This window comes from Rhincodon typus, chromosome 19 (assembly GCF_021869965.1).
Source record: "Rhincodon typus isolate 14 chromosome 19, sRhiTyp1.1, whole genome shotgun sequence".
In the NCBI taxonomy this organism is placed as follows: domain Eukaryota; kingdom Metazoa; phylum Chordata; class Chondrichthyes; order Orectolobiformes; family Rhincodontidae; genus Rhincodon; species Rhincodon typus.
In genome coordinates this window covers 31,483,031-31,508,759 of record NC_063350.1, presented here as the reverse complement: position 1 = coordinate 31,508,759, position 25,729 = coordinate 31,483,031, and the positions used below count along the sequence as shown (strand labels likewise).

The window sequence follows — 25,729 nt, the reverse complement described above, 5'->3', positions numbered from 1 at the left end:
TGCTTCATAACTAAGTACTTTGGAAGTGCAGACATTGTTGCAATTATCAGAAAATGCAATAACAAATATGTATCCAGCAATATTTGCGATAGAAGCATTGCAATACATGCCAAGAGACCAGGAGAACTCCCCAACTTTTTAAATAATGCCACGTATTTTTTTATCCACTTGATTAAAATAGTTTAATGCCTCACCCAAAAGGAAGTACCTCTGGCCATGCAGCAATTCCTCAGTACTGCATGCAAGTTTCAGGTACCCTTATGTACACAAGTCTCTTGTTAAATCCACAGCCTTCTAACTCGTGTTAAGGCCTATACCTAAAACTTCATAAGCCAGTCCCAAATTTAAAAATATCACACACCACTGTATCTCCTACCACACTGTTGTCTTCACTCCCAAATATCCATCTAATCTTTTGAATATGCTGACGCTGTTTGCCATCCGAACAATTCTGTTCATTTATTCATTGTTCTATGTTCAAAGTACTTCAAACTAAATTGTTTGATCTCCCTTTCTGAGCAGAGTCCTACTCCCTTGTAAAGTTTATGACTATGGTGTGCACTTAGTTAGGGCTAAGCTTATTTAAGACATTAAAATAGTTCCAAGTTTATTTCCTGAACTGATGAAAATGTTGCCAGCCTTTATTGCCATACATTGACCTGAGGTTTGAAAAACTAAAACAACTTCATACAATTAAATAGAGAATTAGGTTATTATTGGAGTACAACTGTGATTTATTGTGTGCATTTCATTGGAATTCTGAACAGAACTTCTACGACAGTGATTGAATAAAGGAGCAGATAGAGTGTATATTTACAGTGCAGTCTTCTCATGAATTTTTTTCATGCAGTGTACTAACTTAGGTACAGATTTTCACAGTCAACTCTGAAACTAAATATGTATACTACTTTTACCACTGATCATGCGAGTCCAGCAACTACAAAAGAATCCCCTGACGGACTGCTTTTCACTCACTTTTGAATGAATTACAAAGACAGCATCAAGCAAAGATACATTTTGCATCTCAGTAAAATCAGTTTTAATATAGAATCACTATACAATTATGCTAAAACTTTGCATTACACGATGAGGGAATTAACGCAATATTTCCATAAGACCATTTCACATTATTTTGCCAATTGTTTGAATCAAATAGAAACCAAAGACTGTTTCAGTTAACCAAATCTTACTTGCTAGCACTCTTACCTTTGAGTCAGAAGATGCGTTCAAGTTCTACTACAGGGGATGAACTCAAAAGTCAAAGCTGACATTTCAATGCAATATCGAAGCTGCATTGCATTGTTGAAGATGTCGTGTTGCAGCTGAGATATCAAACCAAGTCCCTATCAGCCCAAGTGTAATAGACCCCACAGCACTACTTTGAAGAAGAGTAGGAGAGTCATTCCTGAAATCCTGTCTGATGTTTATCCCTTTATCAACATCACAAAAAGTGATTATCTAGTCAGTTAAGTTAAATTAAATTAATTAATCTGGAATTTAAACATTGTCTTAGTGAATCACTGAACCATATGGTTAAATATGTTTACTTCAATTCTCTTAGGTTCTACTTCAATTGATGTCAATAGAGTTCAGATTCATACTATAAATGAAACTGTCATTGATTGTCTGAAAAATAAATCTGGTTCACTAATGTGCAGAGCTGGATGAACACAGTAGGCCAAGCAGCATCATAGGAGCAGGAAGGCTGGCATTTTGGGCCTAGACCCTTCATCAGTCCCTTTCTGATGAAGGGTCTAGGCCCGAAACGTCAGCCTTCCTGCTCCTATGATGCTGCTTGGCCTGCTGTGTTCATCCAGCTCTGCACCTTGTTGTCTCAGATTTTCCAGCATCTGCGGTTCTTACTATCTCTGGTTCACTAATGTTCTTTTAGGGATAAAAGTCTACCACGCTTACTTAGTCTGACCTACATGTGACTCCAGATGCAGAGCAATGTGGTTGATTCTTAACTGTCCTCTGCAATGGACTAACAAGCCATGCAGTTTCAAAATATTTAGGGATAGACAACAATGCTGGCCTTGTCAGTGACCCTCACATTCGTACAGAGAGTTATACAGCATAGAAACAGACCCTTCGGTCCAACTTATCTACACCGATCAGACATCCCAATTTGACCTAGTCCCATTTGCCACCACTTGGCCCGTATCCCTATGTATATTTGATAAGAAAAAAGAAATCTGACAATTCAAGCATCAACAGATGGCATGCACTGCAGTTTGTAATCGATTGCGAGAGTCAAGAAAATAGTACAAAGACAATGATATCACCATATTTCTAAATACAGTTTCACGGTCCTCACACTGATGAATAAATTAAATTCCTCCCCATAGTTGGACATAACTAACAATTACTAAATAATTATTAAAGGGATACAACTGTTGCAAATGACTGCTGATTGTGTTTATTCTGATTCTATTTTTAGATTCCGAATGAAAATTTCTTTCTTTAGCATATGATTAGAAGTAAACTATACAATTTTCTTTTATTTGCCTTAGTAATCAAAGATACAAAACTGTCTTAACAAAGACATTACAAACAAGCTATTCACAAATATTCCTTATTTGTGACTCATTACTCCCATGTGTTTCAGATTGTCAATAAGGCTAGAAAAATAAAGCAAGTAAGTGACTAAAGTAGTTTGCTCACAAGTTTACCTGCTCTGGATGTTAACAACCAAATGAAAATAGAATCAATGAATTATATATTTAGTGTGTTTATTTAAACTATCTTCTGCTCTAGTTGAATTAATGTCAGTAGAGTTCAGAATTATACCATAAATGATAAATTACAATCCTTCTTCATATTTGTCTTCCATCTGCTACCTATTAGTGAGATCATCTGAACAGTTTCAGTTTCTTCAATATGCTGACAGTACCCAGCTGCACCTCGCAATTACTTCTCTAAACCCCTCCACTGTCTCTATATTGTCAGACTGCTTGTCCAATACCAGGAACTAGAACAGCAGAAACGTCCTTCAACGAAGTAGTGGGAAGACTGAATTGACTCTCATTGATTCCTGTCACAAGTTCCATTCCACAGTGCCCAACATTCTCACAGACAATTGCCTGAGACTGAATCAGAAGAAACTTCACAAACTTGAAGTCATATTCGACCTCAGGATAACCTTCTGATGGCATGCCTTCGCCATCACTAAGACCACTTATTTCTACCTAAGTAATATTGTCCAATTTTAACCTGCCTCAACTCATCTCCTGCTGTAACCCGTATCCACAGCTTTGTTGCTTTTAGATTTGCATATTCCAATGTAGTCTTTGGCAGCCTTCCACAGTAAACTTTAGCTGATGAGCACATCCTGTTTCTCCATCATCTCTATGCTTAATGATCTGCATTGGCTTCTGGTTAGCAATGTCTTTACTTCAAAATTCTCATTCTTCATTTTCAAATTTTTCAATGGCCTCATCTCTCTATAACATCCTCCAACCCTACAACCCTTTGTGATATGAACACTCCTCTGATTTTTCATCTCTTGCACATATGTAATTTTAGCCATTCAATCCATTGCTAACTATGCCTTCAACTGCTTGGGCTCTGATCTCGGGCTTCCCTCCTTTAACCTTTTGTCTTTCTACCCCTATTTTCTTCTTTAAGAGGCTGGTTAAAACCCAACATTTTGACTGTGTTTTTGATTATTTGCCATTGTCCTTCCTTCTGGGGCTCATTGTCAAATGCCAGTTTGAAAGGTGCTGCATGACACAAGTTATTGCCGAAGTGCCAACAGCTGAGACAATGGGTGTGACAGTTAATTGCCCAGTCTGAAGTAATATCTGGAAAATGGGATAAGGCAGATAAGAATAGAGGAGCTAGGGTGGTGCCTAAGCCTTGACTATATTCAAAGATTGAACTTCCACATGCCTCTGGGCTATGGAATTCAAAAGATTCACCATCCTCTCAGTAACACATTTCCCCTCAGCTCAATCTACCATGGCTGAGATTGTGTCCCCTAGTTTGAGAACCCCTAGCTAAGTGAAACATCCTTTCTGCATCCAGCCTGTCTAGCCTTTAAAAAATTAAAAGTGATTATCATTCATCCTTCTAAACTCTAGAAAAGACAGTCCCAGTCTCCTCAATCTCTCCTCATAGGACTATTCTGCCATCTCAGGAATTAGAACCTTCACTCCACTCCCTCTATGCGAGTATATCTTCCTTAGGTAAGGTAACCAAAACTGAACTCAATAGTCCAACAAGTGTGATAAAGAATTCTTGGGGTTCTGAGCATCAAAAACATTCAGGGACCATTCACACTTTCATACGTTTGAGTCATTAAAGCACAAATATACAGTAAAATGCACAAAGAAATTGTCTAGAGAATATCTACACAATATTTATAATGAACTTTTGTCTTGTGTAATCATTATAAAAATGCAAACACAAATATAACATGAAAATGTATGTCACACTTTTGCAAACTAAATATGTCTACCCTACCTTGCATCTTTCTGACTGGATTTTTAAACTATGGACTATTTTGATCTGGTGTTTGCATGCATTAAGGTAGGTGTTACCACTTGTTACGTATTTGCAAAGATCCCCTTAAGTTTAAGGTCCAATATTTGACTAGACAATGGGCCTTTGGCCCATAAGCTAATCCTCCCCTTAGTTTCAGTTACCTACAAAGCACACTTTCACGTTCCCAGATTGTGCACAAAATATTACCCTGGGACTTCTTCAGCAGCTTGTGTTCAATCTTTATTCTGCAACTATCATGGTCCTCAAGTCAATGTCATCTTTGTCTCACCAATCAATTTAACAAAAAGGGCAAACATTCTTCCTTTTAGATAGCAAGAACCAGAATCTCAAAATAACTTTTGGATTCCAGCTGCCTCCTTCTTCTCACCCAATCTCTCAAATTCTAGCTGCCTAATCAAGAAACACAGTTTGGCAAGTCTTTCTTGTACCATTTTCAGAGCTTCCCCATTTCTGACTGAACAATCTGAAGACACCAAAAGCCTGAATTTCATTCTTCAGTGCCCTCAGATGCAACTCCAAAGGTGCTCTTCTATTATTTTTGCCTTGGGGAATAGCAGCTCATCTTTCAATGAAGTACTTTTCAACCTTCAGGCTGAAGCACTAAATTCAACAACTTTAGATCATAACCATCCTGCTCTCTTTCTCAGACAGCAAATGCTGCTTTTGGATTTATAACTTTTCCTGACTCTTTCCACTATCACTTTATTTTTTATTACACAATTAATTGATTTTGAATATAAATCACCTTTGTTTACCATTCTGTTAAAGAGTGTTCCCTTTCCTTCTTTTCTACTCACCACATCTCACTTTTTACTTTCTTATAAACTGCTAAACTTCAAACCTCTTCCAGTTTGACGAGATTGTTGACCTAAGCGAATAACAGTCTGGCCAACTGAGAGCTTTTTGGCATATTTTCACCCTTATTTCAGATTTATATGCATGTGCAGCATTTTTTTTTGCATTTGCTTTCATCAAACTTAAATGAGAAGTTGTCTCTATTGAACCAAACCTGGAACAACTCCTGGACCTTTTCCCCTAATCACTTGTCTCTTTTTAATATTTTTATTTTAACCACTGTTGTAGTATCAACTTTTTAGATCCCCCATGCCTTTGATCATAATCTATCTCTCTGTGGCCTTATTCTCTTGTTTTCAACCCAACAATATCATCAATTTGACCTATACCAGTGATGGTGTTGTATGTCCAAAGGTCTGCCATCTGGCTGAGATCAAATATCAACTATTTGACTCATAATGTTCCTTATGTCATCTCTTCCTGATTTTTTCCTTTGAATCATCCAGCCCTCTTTTCATATGGAAACTCCACTGCTTTAATCACATTGGTTCAAAATCTTTCTACAGTTTGCAACATTGCTGAGCTCATATCTAGATCCTCCTGAAGATAGGTACTTTTAGCTACCTTTAGTCCCAATTTTAATTCCTTCTGCCTGGTGCAAATTGGACTGGAGATCAATTACAGTGAGGCAAGTCATTTATTCCTTCTGACTAGAATACCTTCCCGGCCTGTTTTGATCTTAACCTGCTCTTTCTAGTAAGCAATCAGGACATCGGATATTCCTTAGATACAGAAGCAGTCCATCTGTATCTGGGATGAATTGGCTGCAAGCTGACCTCTTAAGCTCTGAGTTGGAATCCTTCTGTTCTGGAGGAGGCAGAAAAGTGGCAGGCAAATTAACTTAATTGGGCATATGATGTTCAAATCTGGCTTTTCATAAACCCAGGTTGGCTTTGCCCAATTTTGTTAATACTTTTCAAATGTTCTGTTATCACATTTTTTACAGTAGACTCTAACATTTTCCTCAGAGCTGGTGTTAGGCTAACTGGTGTGTAATTCTGTTTTTTGGTGTCTCTCCCTTTTTAAATAGTGAAGTTAAATTTGTCATCTTCGCAACAAGATGTGGACAATATCCAGGCTTGGGCTGAAAAGTGGCAAGTAACACTTCCGTCACACAAATGCCAAGGTAACAATCAGCAATAAGAGAAATCTAACAAGCACCCCTTGACATTCAATGGTGTTACCATCAGTGAATCCCCCACTATCAACATCCTGGGGGCTATCATTGACCAGAAGCACAACTGGATTCGTCATATAAACACAGTGGCTACAAGAGCAGGTGAGAAGCTAGGAATACTGATGCAAATAACTCAGCTCCTGACTCCCCAAAGCCTGTCCACCAGCTACAAGCACAAGTCAGGAGTGTGATGGAATACTCTGGATGAGTGCAGCTCCAACAACACTCAATGATGCTTGATACCATCCAGGACCAAGCAGCCCACTTGATTGGTGCCACATCCACAAGCATCCACTCCCTCCACCACCGATGCTCAGTAGCAGCAGTGTGTGCCATCCACAAAATGCACTGCAGAAAATCACCAAAGATCATCAGACAGCACCTTCCAAATCTATGACCACTTCCATCTAGAAGGACAAGGGCAGCAGATGACCGGAACACCTCCACCTTCAATTCACCTCCAAGCCACTCACACTCTTGACTTGGAAATATATCACCGTTCCCTCACCCTTGCTGGGTCAAAATTCTGGAATTCCCTCCCTACTGGCATTGTGGGTCGACCCACAGCAGGTGGACTGCAGTGGCTCAAGAAGGCAGCTCACCACCACCTTTTCAAAGTGAGCTAGGGACAGTCAATAATTGCTGGACAGCCAGCCATGCCCAGATCCCACAAATGAATATATAACAAAAAAGACAGGAAAGCAGTGAGATCCTTCTTTAAATGTGCATATCTGTCCTATGAATTCAAATCTAGTTGAAGGTTTAAACTGGGGAGAAGTGTTGTCTTCATCATCAGACGACACCTTCCAGCAGCCACATTACGGGTCAGAAGAGGCCCAGGCATGTAGTGTTAATTTTGTTTTTCACTTGAGCCATGAAGAACACAATTATGCACAAAAAACCTCACCAAATCCTCCTCCTTCTTCTCATAAAAATAACAAGGTCCCACTGCCCTCATCTCACAAGCTGCTAGCAACTGACTGTGTAGATCAGATTTTGCTATTGCTGCTTCCTACAAAATCAGTTCATCCAATGATATATTTCCTAATCCTCTCTGCTATCCCTATTTAGGCCATGTATTTCCAAGTCCGTGTAAATCCTATCCCTAAGAATTTTCTACAATTGCTTCTCACCCACCGATGTAAGACTCATGGGTTTATATTTTCTTGGATTATCTCTGTTTCCTTTCTTGAATAGAGGAATGACATCAGCTACTTGCCAGTCCTCCGGGACTTCTCTTGTGGCTAGCGAGGACACAAAGATCTTGGTCAAGGCCCCAGCAATCTCCTCTCTTGCCTCTCTCAATAACCTGGGGTAGCCTCTAATATTTTCCTCATTGCTGGTATTAGGCTAACTGGTCTGCAATTCTGTTTTTTCCTGTTTCTCCCTTTTTAAATATTGATGTTACATTTCCCAACATCCAATTTGTAGGAACTTCTCCCGAGTTTCTAGAATTTTGAAAGATGACCATCAATGCATCGAATATTTCCAGGCCCACTTCTTTTACCTCTCTAGGATGTAGATTACTAGACCCTAATGATTTGTCAAACTTTAACCCCAATAATTTCCCCAGCATCATTTTCTTGCTAATACTGATTTCCTTCAATTCCACCTTCTCGTGAAACGTTTGGTTCCCACCATTTTTGGGAAATTTATTGTGCCATCTTTTGTGAAGAAGGAACGAACATGACAATTCTGCTGCCATTTCTTTGTTTCCCATTTTAATTTCCCCAGCTTCTGGTTGTAAGGAATGTACTTTTGTCTTTACTTATCTTTTTCCCTTCACATATTTATAGAAGCTTTTACAGTCAGTTTCTCTCTTCCCAGCAATTTTACTTTCATACTCGATTTTTCCCCTCTTGATCAAATATTTTCTCCTGTTTTGCTGAATTTTAAAATGCTCCCGATCCTCAGTTCTGATGAAGAGTCACCAGACTGGAAATAGCAACTGTGTTTTCTCCCCAAGATACTGCCAGACCTGCTGAGTTTCTCAAGCAATTTTTGTTTATGCAACAGGTTTATAGTTTTTTTCGGCAATTTTAAATGCCTCTTCTTTAGATCTAATACTATACTTAATTTGCTTTGTTAACCAAGGTTGAATAATTTTTCCTCTTTTATTTTTGTGCCAGAAAAGAATGAGTAATTGTCATAATTCACACACATATGCTTTAAATATGAATCATTGTCTATTCACCTGTAGTAACATTCCCCAATCCATCCTTGCTGAGCGTGCCTCGTACCTTCCTAGTTCTGTTTATTTAGATTCAAGACCCTAGTTTCAGATTTAACTACTTCACTCTACATCTTGATGAAAAAAAATCTATCATATCATTATCAGTCTTCCCTAAAGGACCCCATACTTTGAAGAGGTGACCAAACATGTGGATGAAGGTAGAGCAGTGGATGTGGGATACATGGATTTAAGTAAGGCGTTTGATAAGGTTCCCCATAGTAGGCTCATGCAGAAAGTAAGGAGGCACGGGATAGGGGGAAATTTGGCAGATTGGATTCAGAATTGGCTGACCCTGAGAAGACAGAAAATATTCAACATGGTGCTCAATTACGAGTGGTGTACCACAAGGATCTATTCTGTGTCCTCTTCTGTTTGTGATTTTTGTAAATGATTTGGATGAAGGAGTGGAAGGGTGGATTAGTAAATTCGTGGACGATACGAAGGTGGGTCAAGTTGTGGATAGTGCGGAGGGCTGTTCTAGGTTACAAAGGGACATTGATAGGATGCAGAGCTGAGCTGAGAAGTGGCAGATGGAGTTTAACCCTGAAAAGTGTGAGGTGATTCATTTTGGAAGGACAAATGTGAAAGCAGAATACAGTGTTAACGGAAAGATTCTTGGCAGTGTGGAGGAGCAGAGGGATCTTGGGGTTCATGTCCACAGTTCCCTGAAAACTACCACCCAGGTGGATAGAGTTGTTAAGATGGTGTATGGTGTGTAAGCTTTCATTGATAGAGGGATTGAGTTCAAGAGCCATGAGGTTATGCTCCAGCTATACAAAACCCTGGTTCGGCCACATCTGGAGTATTGTGTCCAGTTCTGATTGCATCATTACAGGAAAGGTGTGGAAGCGTTGGAAAAGGTGTAGAGGAGATTTACCAGGATGTTGCCTGGAATGGAGGGAAGGTCTTACGAGGAAAGGTTGAGAGAGCTAGGGCTTTTCTCTTTAGAACAACGAAGGATGAGAGGTGACTTGATAGAGGTGTACAAAATGATCAGAGGTATAGATAGAGGGACAGCCAGAGACTTTTTCCTAGCGTGAAGGTAGCTATTATGAGGGGGCATAGTTTTAAAGTGAGTGGAGGTAGATATAGGGGAGATGTCAGAGGTAGGTTCTTTACTCAGAGAGTGGTAGGGGCGTGGAATGCATTTCCGGAATGGGTAGTGGAGTCGGCCTCATTAGGGGCATTTAAGTGGCTATTAGATAGGCATATGGATGATAGTATAAGGTAGGGGTGGAGGTTAGATAGACCTTGGGTTTAGGTTAAAAGTTCGGCACCACATCGTTGGCCAAAGACCCTGTACTGTGCTGTACTGTTCTATGTTCTATATAACAAGATTGTTAATTAATCCTTTCTTATTGCACGATACCCAATCTAGAATAGCCTGGTCCCTGACTGGTTCCTCAAAGTATTGCCTAAAAAAAATTATACATACACTGCAGTAAATCCTCCTCCACAGTATCCTTGTTACTTTGGTTTGCTTAATCAATACGTAAATTAAACTCACTCGTGGTTACATTTGTACCATTTTTGCATGCATCACTGATTTCTTGTTTAATGTCTAATCCTGAGATTCCTATATTTGAGGTAATACTTTACCATTTATGTCTTAACTCCCTATATTCTGATTGTAGGACTTCATTTTTTTAAAATCCATATTGTTGGTACTGATATGTATTATGATCACTCGCTATTCACCCTCAAACTTCAGAATGCCACAGAACCAGGAAGGCAACATACCATCCTAGAGTCAGTCTGTTCCCTTTACAATTAATCTCCCATCACTACACCACTGCCAACCTTCTTCCTCCCCTCTTGTGACCAGACAGACCCATGGCTAAAACCAGTGCAGAGGCCATGACAAACAAGGTTCTTGCTGCTGGAGTGAATGAGGGCACAGACAACAGAGAAAATGAGCAAACTAACCAAAGCACCATAGTCCAAAGTTGTACACTGCGGTCAAGGGTGGGGAGGGAGTGAAGTTTTCATAAATTCTCTAGATTCTGGAATTATTCCTTTGGATTGGTAGGTAGCGATGTCATTCCACTCTTTATGAAGGGAGTGAGAGAGAAAATAAGGAATTACATGTCTGTTAGCCTTATATCAGTAGCAGTGAAAATGTTATTACTTACTATAAAGGATCGGATAAATATACACCTGCTTGATAATGATTTGATTGGGTCCAGTCAGCATGGATTTGGGAATGGGAAATCATGTTTGTTGAACTTGGAGTTTTTTGAAGGCCTTACAAACAAAATTAAGAGTGCAGAAAATGGAAATAATATACTTAGATTTTCAGTAAGCTTTTGATAAATTCCCTAACAAGTGTGGTTAGAAAATTAAAGCACATGAGAAAAGAGGTAACGTATTGGCACGGACTCATAATTGGCTAACAAACAGAAAACAGAGAGTAGGAATAAATGGGTCATTCTCATGTTGGCAGCTGTGACTAGTGGGGTACCACAAGGATCACTACTTGGGCCTCCAATTATTCACAATGTGCACCAGTGATTTGGAGTTGGGGGACTTAGTGTATCATTTCCATATTTGCAGATGATACGAAGTTAGGTGGGAGTGTGTGCTGTGAAGAAGATGTAAGGTGGCTTCTGGAGGATTTGTATAGGCTTAGTGAATAGGTATGATCATGATGGAATATAATGCGAGAAAATGTGTGGTTATCCACTCTGGTGGGAGAAATAGATATGCACATAGAAAGTTGACAGGTGTTGAAGTACAAAGAGACTTAGGCGTCCTTATTGATAAGTCATTGAAGGCTAACTTGCAGGTGCAACAAGCTATTAGGTAAGGTAATGGAAAGTTAGCCTTTATTGCAAGAGGATTTGAATACAGTAGAAGTGCAGTCTTGCTTCCATTGTATAAGAGCTTGGTTAGATTGCACCTGCAGTACATTTTGCAGTTTTGGAGTCTTTAACTCATGGGTTAAAAGTGTCATGTAGTTCTGGACTCAACCACAAGAAGGAACAACCTTTCCACATCTACCTTGACAAGATCACTCAGGATCTATTGCTTCAGTTGAATCATTTGTTCTAACCTCCAGTGAATACAAGCCCAGCCCTGTCCAATCTTCATAAGACAATTTGCCCATTCGAGGTATCAATCTGTTAAATCTCCTCTGAACCACTTCCATTGTGTGTACGTCCTTCGTTAAACAAGGAGACCAAAAACTGCACACATGTTGAGATGTGCAATCACTAAAATGCTGCATATCTGAAACATCCTTAATTTTATGGTCAATTCCTCTTCAAATGAAGGATATCATTCTATTAGCCCTCTTCATCTTGCTGTGCTGACATTCCAACTTCTGGAGAATAATGCCCTAGAAAACTTAGATTCATCCATGCTTTGGGATTCGGTTGTTTTCCATTTAGGTAATACTATGTTTTTCATTCTTCCTGTCAAAGTGAACAACTTCACATTTTCCCACATTATACTCCATCTTAATTTTTTGTGCACTCACTTAACCTCAATATGTTGTTCTACATTCTTGTTAAGTCATTTTCATAACATAATTTCCTACTTATCTTTGTTTCATATACAAATTTAGCCAATGTGCCTTTATTCACATCATCTAAGTCATTCATATAAGTTGTAAAAAGTAGACAGCTCAGTAAAGACCCCTAAGGGACCCCAGTCTTCACATCCTGCTAATCTGAAAAAGATCCACTAATGCATAATTCCTGTTTTCTCCTAGCCAGCCAGCTAATCTTCTGTCCTTGTTGGGTTGTAACCCTGCACATGTGTTGACATTTTGCGCAATAACCTCTTTTGTGGAACTTTTTCAAATGCCTTCTGGAAATCCAAGTACAATACATCAAGGGCTCCCTTTGTGTATGGTTGATGGTACTCCTTCATAAGATCCCAATAAATTAAGCATGATGTCCCTTTCACAAAAGCATGGTGACACTTTCTGATTATCTTGAAGTTTTCCAAGTGCCCAGCTGTTATCTCCTTAATGGCTGATTTTAGCACTTCCTCCATGAGAGCCATCAAGCTAATTTATATCATTAAATCCCTACAGTGTGGAAACAGACACTTTCAGCCCAACAAGTCCACACCAGCTGTCAGAGCATCCCACCCAGACCCATCCCCCTATAACCCACCTAATCTACACATCCCTAAGCACTATGGGCAATTTCCCATGGCCAATCCACCTAGCCTGCACATCTTTGGACTGTGGGAGGAAACCGGAGCAGCTGGAGGAAACCCAAGCAGACACAGGGAGAATGTGCAAATCCCACACAGACAATCACCCAAGGGTGGAATCGCACCTGGGTTCCTGGCGCTGTGAGGCAGTAGTGCTAACCACTGAGCCACCATGCCACCCCAAGACACTGTGCCGCACCAAATTGCCAATAGTTTCCCATTTTCTGCCTTCCTCCCTTCTGGAATAGAGGGTTATATTTGCTACTTTCCAGACCATGAACTTTTCATCAAGACTTTTACTGTCAGTGTGATTTTTCCAGTTTATATGTTGAGTAAAACCACTGATGATTATGTAATAATTGAAGAGGCTAGTACAATTAACGCATACAGACTTCCAGAAGGTGTTTGACAAAGTACCATTTAATAGATTTATTCTCAAAATTGAAGACCATGGCTTTAAAGTGTTTTAATACAAAATTGATTAAAGAACAAAATGCAGGAACTGATGATTTGCAATTGTTTTCAGAACAAAGGGGAATGTAAAGCCCAGAGGTCTGTGCTAGAACCACAACTGTTTCTAAGATATATTTATGACCTGTACTTGGTCAGGCAGGATATAAATTCAAAATTTACAGATGACACAGAAGGTGGAAAACACTGAAAAGTTAGTAACATGTTTCAGTAGAATATAGACAGGTTGATGAAGTGAACAACTGAATTTCATATCAGATTAAATTAGACAAATGAGAAATCACATGTTTTATGAGGAACAATGAAAAGAAAGCAATAATGAAACATTATGATGCATGATGAATGATGTCAAAGGATGTAGGAAGAGGAAGATCTACTAATGTCTAGACATAGTACAAATCTTTGAAGATGGAGGACAAATTGAGAAGGGCTATTCAAACACCTGGGATCCTATACTTTATAAATTGAGGCATAGAATACAAATGCAAAGAAGCTATGTTTTTAAACTTTTAGAAAACACTGATTAGTCTCTAGTAGAATTATTTTATTCAATTCCGAGCAGCACATTCAATAAAATGTCAAGGTCTTGGAAAGGGAGGAGAAAAACTTTACAGTGTTACCATGTTGAGGCACTTCGGCTATGTGCAAAGACCAAAGAAGACAATTCTTTTCCTTACAGTAGAGAAGGTTGAGAAGAAATTTGACCGAGGTGTTGAAAATCTTATAGAATTTTGATAAGACAATGAGAAATTGGTTCGGGGCAGAAGGGTATATATCCAAAGGACATAAATTGGCAAAAGAATATGAGGCAACATGAGGACTGAAGATTTATGTAGCCAGTTGTTATGGTGTGAAATGCATTGCCTGAAAGGATGATGGAAGAAGCTGAATATCAATCTTCAAAGGGTATTGGATAAATCCTTGAAGGGGAAGAATGCAGCACCTTGAGGAAAGAGCAGTGATGTGGACTTAATTCTACAGCATTTACAAAATGCCAGCAGAGGCACAATGGACAGAATGGCTCATATCATATCATTTTAATACCTGATTCCAGGCATCTCTACTAGCTATCATAGGAATACACAAAACTATTTGTGGGAATGTATAGGAGTAGGCATAGTCTAAAATAAATGCCGATCTTAACTCTACACGTAAATTCAGTTACTTAAGAAGTATTGATTGTTATTTGTTCAGATTTAGGTATTTACATGATGGATTGGCTTAAATGACTTAATTTCAAGCAGTAAATTTTTGAGGTACAGCCAGTGTATTATCATCTATTCTGTTTGTCGATAGTGATGGAGTCATGTTTATACATGTTTATTTTGTTTTAACTTTCAAAGACAGATTTTAAAAGAGCTGCTGGAAAATTCTTAGAGACCACTTATCATGTTTCCATAACGCCAGCTTAATCACAAACTTCACTAGGTGCCAAGGATCCTCTTAACCTCTTTTGGATACTCCATAGGAATCAAGTGGTGTCAGTTCTTGCAAGCTTAATAGGTTTGGACAATAATTGACTTGGTGCAGGAAGTGATTGTGACTTGTAGTCTTGGACTTTGTCCTATGATATTTATGCCCATTGTATCATATGTTCTGATTGACTGAAGATTTTTGCATTCATACATCAATTACAATAATTTAAAAAACCTTTTAATGTGAACATTTAGTGAAGTCAGATATGTCGTATATTCTCAGATAACCACTCCAGATACATTGTGGTATTTGCCATCTTTACCAGTCTGTGGGTAGGGTTGTTATTTGATATTTTACCTCACCCTAATTTGTGAATTCTCAGATTTAAAATAAAAACTGCACTCTACCTGTAAGACAACAAGGTGCAGGGCTGGATGAACACAGCAGGCCAAGCAGCATCATGCCTCTACCTCTAAACTTAGTTCAATAATTTGTATCAAGCCAACATGTTTGTGTCAATTCAGGAATTGTACTCTGTTATTTTTAGCACATGTATATTTCTGTAACAATATAAGTTTTAAAATAAAATATGGAAATTTAGTATGTGCTTTAAAAATGACACAGCACAATTCATCTCCCAGATACAGGAGAGAGTAACCCCCAAATATCCAGACAATTTTCCTTGTGCACAATCAGATTGACAAGATCTGCTGTATTTAGGGCAGCTGAGTGGCAGGTAATGGCTTCTTCTTTATAGAAACATCTCCTTCTGTTGATAAATTCACACTTTATTTGTCAATGTTATTAATCTCAATATATTTCAGTTTAAATAATCTGAATTTTATTCGTGAAATTACACATCAGTACACTGACTCACTTTTCTATGTTATCTTAATGTAATCCATAAATTGTGTATTAAATTTGAGCAGAAGAATGGTTTACTAATAAGTAAACCTCAAAAAAGCAGGCTAAGTGCTTATAATTGCTTCATTTATACCACTACGTTGCAATGTTTGTTGTTCTTTTGAGTTTTATTATATTTGCTGCGAACCGTGGGATAATTTGTTTCAACCGGAACCTTTGTGCGGGAGATTGTGGGTGGGCGAACAGTCCGGTGGTGACTCGGGAAGATGGAGGTGTCAGAGGAAGAAGCTATTCGTGAGTTCGTGACAGTAACAGGAGTTGAGGAGGAGCGGGCTCGCTTCTACCTGGAGTCTGCGGACTGGGACCTGCAGGTAAGGCCAGGGTTTGGGGAGAAGGAAGCGGGAGCGCGGCCTGTCCGCAGTTCCAGAATCGGCCTCAAGTTTGGGCCTGTAGCGGTGTCCCGGTAAATGGCGCCGGGTTAGCGCGGTTCCCCCCGTTTTTAAATGTGATCCTGCTCCAGGGCCTGCAAAATGCCGCCTGGTGCTGCTCCCTCCCTCTCGGTGTGTGTCAGGCCGGGGTTTTTGAGTGGTGATTCAGCAACTTGTAGCCGCAGTGCGGGAGCCAGTGGGAGGGGTAGATCCGGCCTTAGTGGCCTAGGGGTAGTTTACAGGAGATGGTCTCAAATGGAATCAAGTCTATGGTTTGTGCCCTATGAGCTGTTTGCCCAGTATTATCCAACAAGTGTTTCATACAGCTGAGGAACTTTCTTTGGACCACGTACCAGGTTCCTGACCAGCCTGAAAGTTTCGTTTTAAACTCGGATACCGTTTAGGGGGAAAAAGGATACTTTTTGTAGGGAAGATAGGTTTTATTCTGCCGTGAGCCCACACTACATTTTCAGCGTCAACCCTGACTATGAATGTACTAGATAGCAATATCATTATAGGGAGTAGGTCACCTGAAAGTCTGGTATTGGATTTGAAAGTCTAGAACAGCAATGTGATCAGCATATGACCAAGCTGCTTTTTATCATGTAAAGGCAGGTATTTATCATGTTAACTCGTGAGAAACTGAGGCTTGGGATGCCAATTATCATACACTCTCAATATTCTGATATCTAAAGGTTGGTATGTTATTTCTAAATGTAACTGAGCACAGTTTATGAACATGACTATTTGTGCTGCTCACCATTGCTTTTTAGGGAAGAGGATAAATTCGTAGATACCAAACAAAAGCAAGGGCTCAAACTATAATTGTCTAATAATGGTCTTCTTTTGGTGGAGATGTCAGCAGCCTACCTAGTGATGACTGGCCTCAAGCTGATGTGTGCAGCAGTGAAAACTAGCACAAATTTATCCTTAATGACTACTTTCCCAGATGTAATATCTGAACCAATAAAAGAACTGAAGATGTTGGAGATCTAAAATTTTTAAAAAGTGCTGGAGAAATTTAACAAGTCTGGGAGTATCTGTGGAGAAAAGTTCTTTTTTACGGGTCAAACTGGATTCAATGTTGAATCGGAGATAGTAGGAACTGCAGATGCTGGAGAATCCGAGACAACAAGGTGCAGGGCTGGATGAACACAGCAGGCCAAGCAGCATCATAGGAGCAGAGAGGCTGATGTTTCGGGCCTAGACCCTTTTTCTGATGAAGGGTCTAGGCCCGAAACGTCAGCCTCTCTGCTCTTATGATGCTGCTTGGCCTGCTGTGTTCATCCAGCCCTGCACCTTGTTGTCTTGGATTCAATGTTGACTCTTTCTCTCTCCACAGATGCTGCCAGGTCTGTTGAGTTTCTCCAGCACTTCCTGTTTTTGTGTGTGATCTTTAAACCAGAAAGGTTTTCCAAATTACAGACCACTATGCACTAATCGCTTAATTGACTCATTCATTGGAAGACAGTCATCTAACATTTGTTTTGGGTTTTATCTCTCCTCCTTTAGAACCTCGCAAGTAAATATCTTGATAAATAAGTTAGGTCTAAGCAGTCAAATAGTTCAACATTAGTATGTTCTTTATGTTTTTAAGTGGTGTAGTTAAACTCTAATACCTATTCTCTGTGCTAACAGGCTTAATTATTACCAACCTTTGTCAAAATTCTCTGAGCTGAAGAAAGATGTGGCTTTTGGGAAGGTCAAATTCAATAATTAGGCAAACAGAGATTAAAGGGACATGAAAATCTCCAAATTAATTGACTGAGAAATCCTTGTGTGCTGGCCTGTTACTGGGCTGATGGGAAAACAAATGGGAAAATCACAAGAAAATTGAATGCATGTGTTGCAGTGTTTCAGAACAAAAGTGGATCCTTGTAAAAAAAAAAAAGTCATCATCCAAGGATACAAATAAAGCTATAATTTCTACTGGAGTAGGTGTTAAAAATGACTCTTAGACTAAGAGTTCAGAATTACATTAGGTTTTGAGTAGATAAATAGTAAAACGCTTTCCATTTTTATGCTATGTCAACAAGGATGTATAAATTTGGGAATAGTGTGGAGAAAGATAGAAAAACATTAATGTCTTTTTGACACATGGACATGCATTGTGTTATCATTAGACCCTGATGTAGGGAACATTAGTCTAAATGGAAATGATAAATATTCAAAAAGTGCAAAAATAAAAAGCACAGGGAATGGAAATTATTCAAGTTGACAATTCTAATTGCAAAGCTGACATTCACAATGGTTTAAAAAAAACTGGTGATTGTACTTTTATTTAAAAAAGATGAAGGTGAAACAAAGTTAACCTTTAGAGAAAAGTCCTATAAACCAGATGATAAAACTTAAACAGTAAAGTTGCAGCTAAAATGATTTGGTCTGAAAAAAATATTTTAGAGCAATTGATTTAGTCTGTCAACCATGACTGTTTTCTGGGACTGTGGAGAGATTTTAAAAATCTTCAGATTATTCTCCAGACTTTTACACATTTGACAGCTTCCTGATAATGTAATTATCAAAGACACTTTAATGACTGGGATGGAGATCCAGAGAAATAGCTTTCTTGTAGAGTTTTCATTGTTTGTGTTTGGTAAATATATGACTGAAAGTTTGTCATTCATTTTTACAAAATTTGTGAACTAAGTACATGAAAAGCAAAACAGTACGGTAGCGATCCAAGAGGCAGTCTTGCCACTGTTTTGTTGAGTAGATGTCACTTGAGCTTTCACTGTGCTTTAGTCCTGACCTACAGAGAGTGTTGACTGAAAGTCCGTGGTGATCAGTTATCTTCAATAAAAATGATTGTTCATCATCTCTTAACCTAAAAAGTCAATAACAGTAGGGTATTTGACAATGAGATATCACTAATGAACTATATCTTCTTCTGACCCAATGTAACACTTTACAGCAAGAATTATTGGATGCTGGTAAGGACTGGGAATGCTGCTTAAATTCACTTTTTCTTTCCTAGAACACTGAGGCCACTTGTAGCATTTCCCTGATATCACCATTACTGTAATCAGCTAATTGCACATTGTGTAAATGATTCAGTGACCACCTGGTCTGTAGGCACACTGAATTACTAGTTGAATCTTTGCAGATTAGTCATCAGACCTTTTTAGCCATGTTAGATTTTAATCCTTTTTTGAAAGGAGTGTGATTTGGGTTGGACAATGCATGTGTTGAATTGACAAGTTTAATAAATGAATTCTGTTTTGGGCCAGATAAAATTTAGTAGTAGATTGCTAACAGTTGGGAATAGTTATGCCAAACATAACATCAGTTGCTTTTAGTTCCTGTTCCATGCTTTTTGAATATTGAACAAGATGTTCAGCTATGCAAATCATGGAAGCACAATAAATAATCAAACTATTTCGTCTTCATTTGAGATGTCTTGAATATTCCACGGGGGGCAATATGGTCTAAAGGAATTCTGCCTGGGCTGCTGTCATTTTTATATTAAAAATTAAATGAAAGCTTTTGTGTAACCACAATAAATTTAATTTGACACTTGAGAAAGGTCTCCAATATTGTGTATTTGGTTGCAGCTTGCCCTGGGCAGCTTTTATGAAGAAGGTGGTGACGATGATGTGATAACTCTTCCACAACCTGAACCCAGTACAGGTTCGAGAACGGTAGCACAAAGGTGAGGGTCTTGTGCTTCTGTTTGTTTATACTTTCCAACTTCACTATTTCCCTCAATCCTCTCTTTAGCTTTTGATACCATACTGGATTTTAGTTCACTGCTGTATCTGCTTTTGGTCCAATTGCTTAATTTATGTGTGAACCCCCAGTGTGAGTTAGTAGTTTGACTTTAATATCCTTATTAATTTCTAACACTGGTGGACTGATGACCAGATTCTTGCAGCTAAGTAGGAGCAAAAATAGAAGTTGCTGGAAAAGCTCAGCAGGTCTGGCAGCATCTGTGAAGAAAAAAATCAGAGTTAACGTTTTGGGTCTGGTGACCCTTCCTCAGAACCTTCTGATTAACTCTGATTTTTTTCTTCACAGATGCTGCCAGACCTGCTGAGCTTTTCCAGCAACTTCTGTTTTTGTTCCTGATTTACAGCATCCGCAGTTCTTTCGGTTTTTATCTTGCAGCTAAGTAGCCTGCTAGAACAAAATGTTTTATCCTTGCACTACAGCTTAAAATTGTTGTAATTAAGAATGTCCCACTGGTATAGCAAGGTCGCTAGTTGGAAATTAAAACTTGTGATTGAGGTAGAAGTGGTTTGCTCCTTTAACAATTGCTGACAAAGGTGTACTCTTTACTAATAGCAGATATCAAACATTGAGAAAATTAAACCTTTTTCTTCCACCGCAGATATTTTGTTACAATTAAAACGATAAAACAAAGCACACATTCAGATTTTTGTTCCATCCCATGAACTTGTATTTCACAGCTGTATGTACACATTATCACTCAAATTCGAAACCTTTCATGTGCTGCGTGACTTTTGATTTGTTTTCACATTAATGTTGTGGTTATCTTTGTGTTTAATAACAGTCTTGAGGCTGAAAGTAATGATGGAGCTGCCAGGTTTTATCTTTAACAGGTTGCAGGGCAAAATTTGATTTTAGTGGCCAAGAGCACAAATGCTAATTGTAATATAATCGGTTGTGTGTTTCCAAACAATTGTTGGTTACTGCAGTTGTGCAGATCCTGTGGAAAACAAACGGATTTTTTTTTTAAAAAAAGTCCCTGATTTGAGCAATTGGTAATGTAAGCATATTGGGATAGCTTGGAATGTTGATGTGGTTGATTATTTTATTTGTCCTTGTGTCTGTTTTCTCTTTCTAAACATTCTGTGCTTCAGTCCTTTTCATTTCATACTGGATTTTACTTTCTGCTACTGTAATTATCTTCTTTTACTGTAATCTTACCGTAATTGTCTTTTTTTGCTGTCATCTGCCTTAGTTAGCTGCTGTATCCAGAAATGACTTTTGTTTGTATGTGGTGTGAGGCCATGACATTGCACTTTCTTAAAAATCTTATCACTAGGGAATTGTCAGTTGCCTTGCTGAGCGATGCCTCTGGGACACTAGAACAGTTGTTAAGCTATTTTTTTTAAATTAATCCGTGTCTGAGCAGGGCACTTAGATTATGTATAAGACTAAATGCTTTAATAGTTCAACCGGTAAGGGATCTAAAAGGAAGAAAAATAGGCATTGTTCTGGGGTAGATTGTGTTTACACCTTGGTATTGGGGGAGGGGGGTGGAATTGAGCAAGAAATCTCCAATGTAAGTACAGATGTTATGAAACATCATCTTGAAGACACCACCATAAGCACTAAATGTATTTTTATTAAGTAGCATATAATTTAACAGCCCTCACCTGTCATATTTTGCTGCTTGTTTATGTCAAATAAAATATGTTTAATGACTCATTCTTTAATTTTTGTCTGGCTGCTGCTATGCTTCAAAGATGCGTTCAAATGATCTTTGTGGTGTAAACACATGTTTAATGTCCTAGCTATCTTTAACTTCTTCGTTGGAGGAAAGTCAGAATAAATCAGCTTTTCTTTGGTTAATAAAGGATATTTATGGTATTATACCATATTTGTTTGACAGTCAAAAGCAAATAATCAGATAAAATGTCCTTTATCTAATTTATAGTAATCTACCTCCTATATTTTAAATTATAGCGATGCCAGAGTAACCTCATTCAGAGATTTATGGCATGAAGAGAAAGATGACGAAGATGACGAGGGCCAAAGGTTTGCAGATCAATGAATTTCTCAACAAGAATCTTGTCTTTCTGTACAATGCATTTTTCCATATTGAACCAAATCAATTAATATTTTCATATGATTTCTACAAGAAGATTGGATGAATATTTAAGAAGAAATTCATGCATTGTATTGTGTGTAAATGGATAGCTCCATCAAAGAGCAGACTTGGACACAATGGGCCAAATGGCCTTCTGCCCTTTATCAATTTATGATTTGAAGTGTTTGCGGTACAGATAGTTAACACAGTTGTTCCAAGTTCCAATTGAGTTTGATACATAATGAGCTCTGATGTGTCCAGTAAAGGCATAACAGAGAATGTCCTGGTAAGCTGTTCTAATTTACCACTTTTAGTGTTAATTGTATATACTTGTAAAATTCTGCTACTTGATTCCCTTCATCTTTGGGATGGTTGTCACTGTTGAATTTTATCAGCCAGTTGGGAATGTGCCCCGTTATTAAATGAGCCTCCCGCCTCTTCGTAGAACATGCAGTTGGACAACAAAAATGAATTATGTGCTATACCTTGTCTGTTTAACTTAAAGTGGATCTAACTGGCCCACTTTGAGAAGGTGTAATGGAATGCAGACCTTTGTTTCGAGTGGATTAGAGTATCAGGTGAAGAGAAGCCCATTCATCCAGTGCCTCCCAAAGGAAACCAGAAAGACCTTCTGCAATTCTCAGACGCTGGAGCTGCTCTGCTGGCAGCAATCACAGTCTCCTCCGTGGTGCTGTTGAACACATTTCCAGACTTGGATTGACATGCAGTTCTCACTAAGTAAGAAGTTTGACCCAGAACCTTGATTCTAGGAGAAGGCCTGCCCATGTCCTGCCTAACTGGCATGTGATTCGATGTACCTTCCTTACAGGAGGCAGCACCAGTCTCTCTGGCCATACAGCATGCTGTTGAGCTCCTCCCCCACACCTCAACAAAATGTTGTCTTTATTGAGAGCTCCACTGTGTAAACTGTACAGTTCTAATAATTATTTAATGCTTACTAAGTCCTCATGCAAATGTAATTTGAGGCATTCAGTTCATTGGTTAATCTTGTCATAGTAAAAGTAACAATTACATAATGCCCCTTTGTTAGAAATGAGATGAATATCACCTCTGAAATCTAAAGAATGCCACTGAACAATTTGTACTGAAAGGAAAAAGAATGTTGAATTTTTTTTTATACAATTGAAAGACTGTATTCATCAATACAGTACTGAAAACATGAAGCTGATTATAGCCTCAAGGGAACATACGCTTGATGATTATGTGTATTTTTAATTTCAAAGATTTTATGCTGGTGGATCTGAAAGAAGTGGACAGCAAATCGTTGGTCCTCCAAAAAAGAAGAATTCCAATGAATTAGTAGAAGATCTGTTTAAAGGGGCAAAAGAGCATGGTGCAGTTGCTGTCGAACGAACTGGCAAGAGTCCTGGAGAATCCAGCAAGTCTAAAGTATGTATGCTATTGAAAGCCACCAGGCAGAGTTTGAGGCTGATTTGGAGGCCTGTGACTTCCTAGCCTCTCATCACAGCAACTGGGCTGGTAGTCGTTTTGTAGAATGAAGTGCTTGTCCTTTTGCCCCCAACCTTGCTGTATTTTTTCCTGGCTCATTCTCAAGTTATTCCCATTCTAATTATAGCAGCAAATGATCTAGTGATTCTAATTGATCTATGAACATTTATTTAAAAATTGAGGATGTATTTTAAAATTGTTCGTGCAGATAGATCTACTGAGCACAGATATGCCACTGACACTGTACTCCAGGTGCCAGAGATCCTAGGTATAAATGCTTATGAGAATATTTGAGTTAAACTGGTAATGATTTTTGAAGCGTATTTGGATATACAGCCTTTTCTGAATGCTTTCCTCATCACCTCTTTAAAAGAATAGTAGACTTTCAATGGTGCAACAAATTAAGATCGCCAGTTCACCCAAAACACTGCTGTCTGCATCGCACTCCATGTTAACTCTTATTCCCAGTCACTACTGTCCTTGCAGATCTTCATGAGATATAGCAGTACTCCACAATATATTTATCACAAACAGCCATTCAGCCCAGCAGGTTCATGTCTGTGTTCTTGCTCCTCACAAGCCTCCTACCACTGTCTCACAACCCTTCCAACTTCAGCCCAACATTGTTGAAGACAATGGTAACCACCCCCACCCCTAACACTGCTAGCTCGGAGTTGAACAATGCTGTTCTAGGTGGTATGCTTTTTCTCTCTACGTACAGCACCTTGATTCCTTGTGACTCAAGTACATTTTGTTAATCTGGGGTGTGTGCTGCTAATACCAAGGTGGTCGCTAAAGATAACCTCTGACTGCTTGCACGTGTACAGAGTGCATTGAACTGTGATGGAGCCTTCCAATTGACCCCTGGCTGCTGCAATGCTCCTCTTCCTCCTCCCACCCCGCATCACCACCACCACCACCCCCGACAACCCCACCTCATTCATGGCAGAATCCTTTGCTGCATGGCTTTCCATTTGGTACATCAATTATGTAATGGTTGCAGTGATGGGTGAGGCACCGAGGGGTCTTCCTGAGCACGTCGTTGGGTCAACAGCTTTCTAATTCATTTTGGAGGTACCTCTTGCACGGATGCTTTAGCAGTACAGTGCTGCAGATTTAATAAAACCACTCACTAACAGGTCAGTTCGCCATTCTGTAATGTTTGTTAATTCCAGTGAGCTGACGTTCAGGAGTTTTAACTGCAAAGCTGTATTTCTGTGTGCTGTATGCTGTCACCGTACACTTAGTCGTTGAGTTGGCAATAAACACAGCCTTGTTACTATATTAAATTTCAGTGAAGTAATGTGGATGATAAGAATATTAACACTCTTTTTGGTATGGATGTTGTAGTTTAATGATTTTAAGCTTTTGACTTTGACATAAAGTATAGTCAAATAAAACCTTTCTTTAAATTTATTAAGCTGTGAAGCTTTTTTTTTTCTCTTTTAAAGCCATTTGGTGGTGGTGGATATCGTTTAGGAGCAACTGAAGGAGAACAATCTGCATATGTTACTGGAGAAAGGAGACCAGAGACAGCACAAGATGTGAGTTTTCAAAGAAGGTGCATTCTGGCTTTAGTGTAACTTTAAGTTTATATATAATCAGAGTGGAAAAGCTTCCCATGTGTTCATGGAATTAATGTTTAAGGTAATTGTTTTTCATTTTAAAGAAGTCATGGCTGCGCGGGTTTAAGTAACTGTGACGTATGTGGAAATAGTAGAAACAGATCCCTATTAAAGTGCTAATATGGATTTTTAAAATAATCTTGACCGAATTAGGTAGTTGATTACCCTGTGAATAATAAATTTCCTTTGAAACTATTTGAAGAGTTGAAATATTTGCAAAATTATTCTCCATTTCTTCCCCTAATGTCACAATAATAGGTTAATTTCGCAGCAGTGTAAAGTATATTCCAATTATGTAAAAATGTCTCTGAACTGATTCCTAGACAGCTTTAAGTCAAGGGTTCGCTTCAATTTTAGGCCCTTTCCCTAAAGGAGTAGCTCATTGTGTTTTTGTCGAACCCAAACATAGTCAGTTATGAACATAGTTTCTAGCCTACACTTATAACGATTATTAACCTCTGTAAAAAGAGGAAGAAACAAATTGAATGCAGTTCTTCAGTGATGATTGTTTGCTGTTGAGGTGAGCACTAAATTAAACTTGGAGTCTTGCTTTGTTTTATTTCCAGCTATTGCTGTCATTATCCAATTTAAGCCTAATATAATCAGGATTGTTACTGAAATTCAGGCCACAACATCATCACGAGTATAGGGTGGTGATGTAACCTTTTTACAAGAACTTGAAATTAGTTATGTGAAACTTTACACTTGTAAATGTTGACAGTTAAACAAGGAACTAATTTAACTGTC

The 25,729-nt window shown here is 38.7% G+C and overlaps 1 protein-coding gene across 1 annotated transcript; it reads left to right on the top strand.

The window, feature by feature from the left end:
- The first annotated feature begins 15,487 nt into the window (after positions 1-15,487).
- Positions 15,488-24,940, top strand: LOC109912576 (NSFL1 (p97) cofactor (p47)). The gene is made up of 6 exons (XM_020512007.2): positions 15,488-15,558; positions 15,852-16,057; positions 19,666-19,763; positions 21,764-21,835; positions 23,132-23,297; positions 24,809-24,940. Exons 2-6 carry the CDS (start codon positions 15,953-15,955, stop codon positions 24,938-24,940), a joined length of 573 nt encoding a protein of 190 aa, XP_020367596.2. The 5' UTR covers positions 15,488-15,558; positions 15,852-15,952.
- The last annotated feature ends 789 nt before the right edge of the window (positions 24,941-25,729 follow it).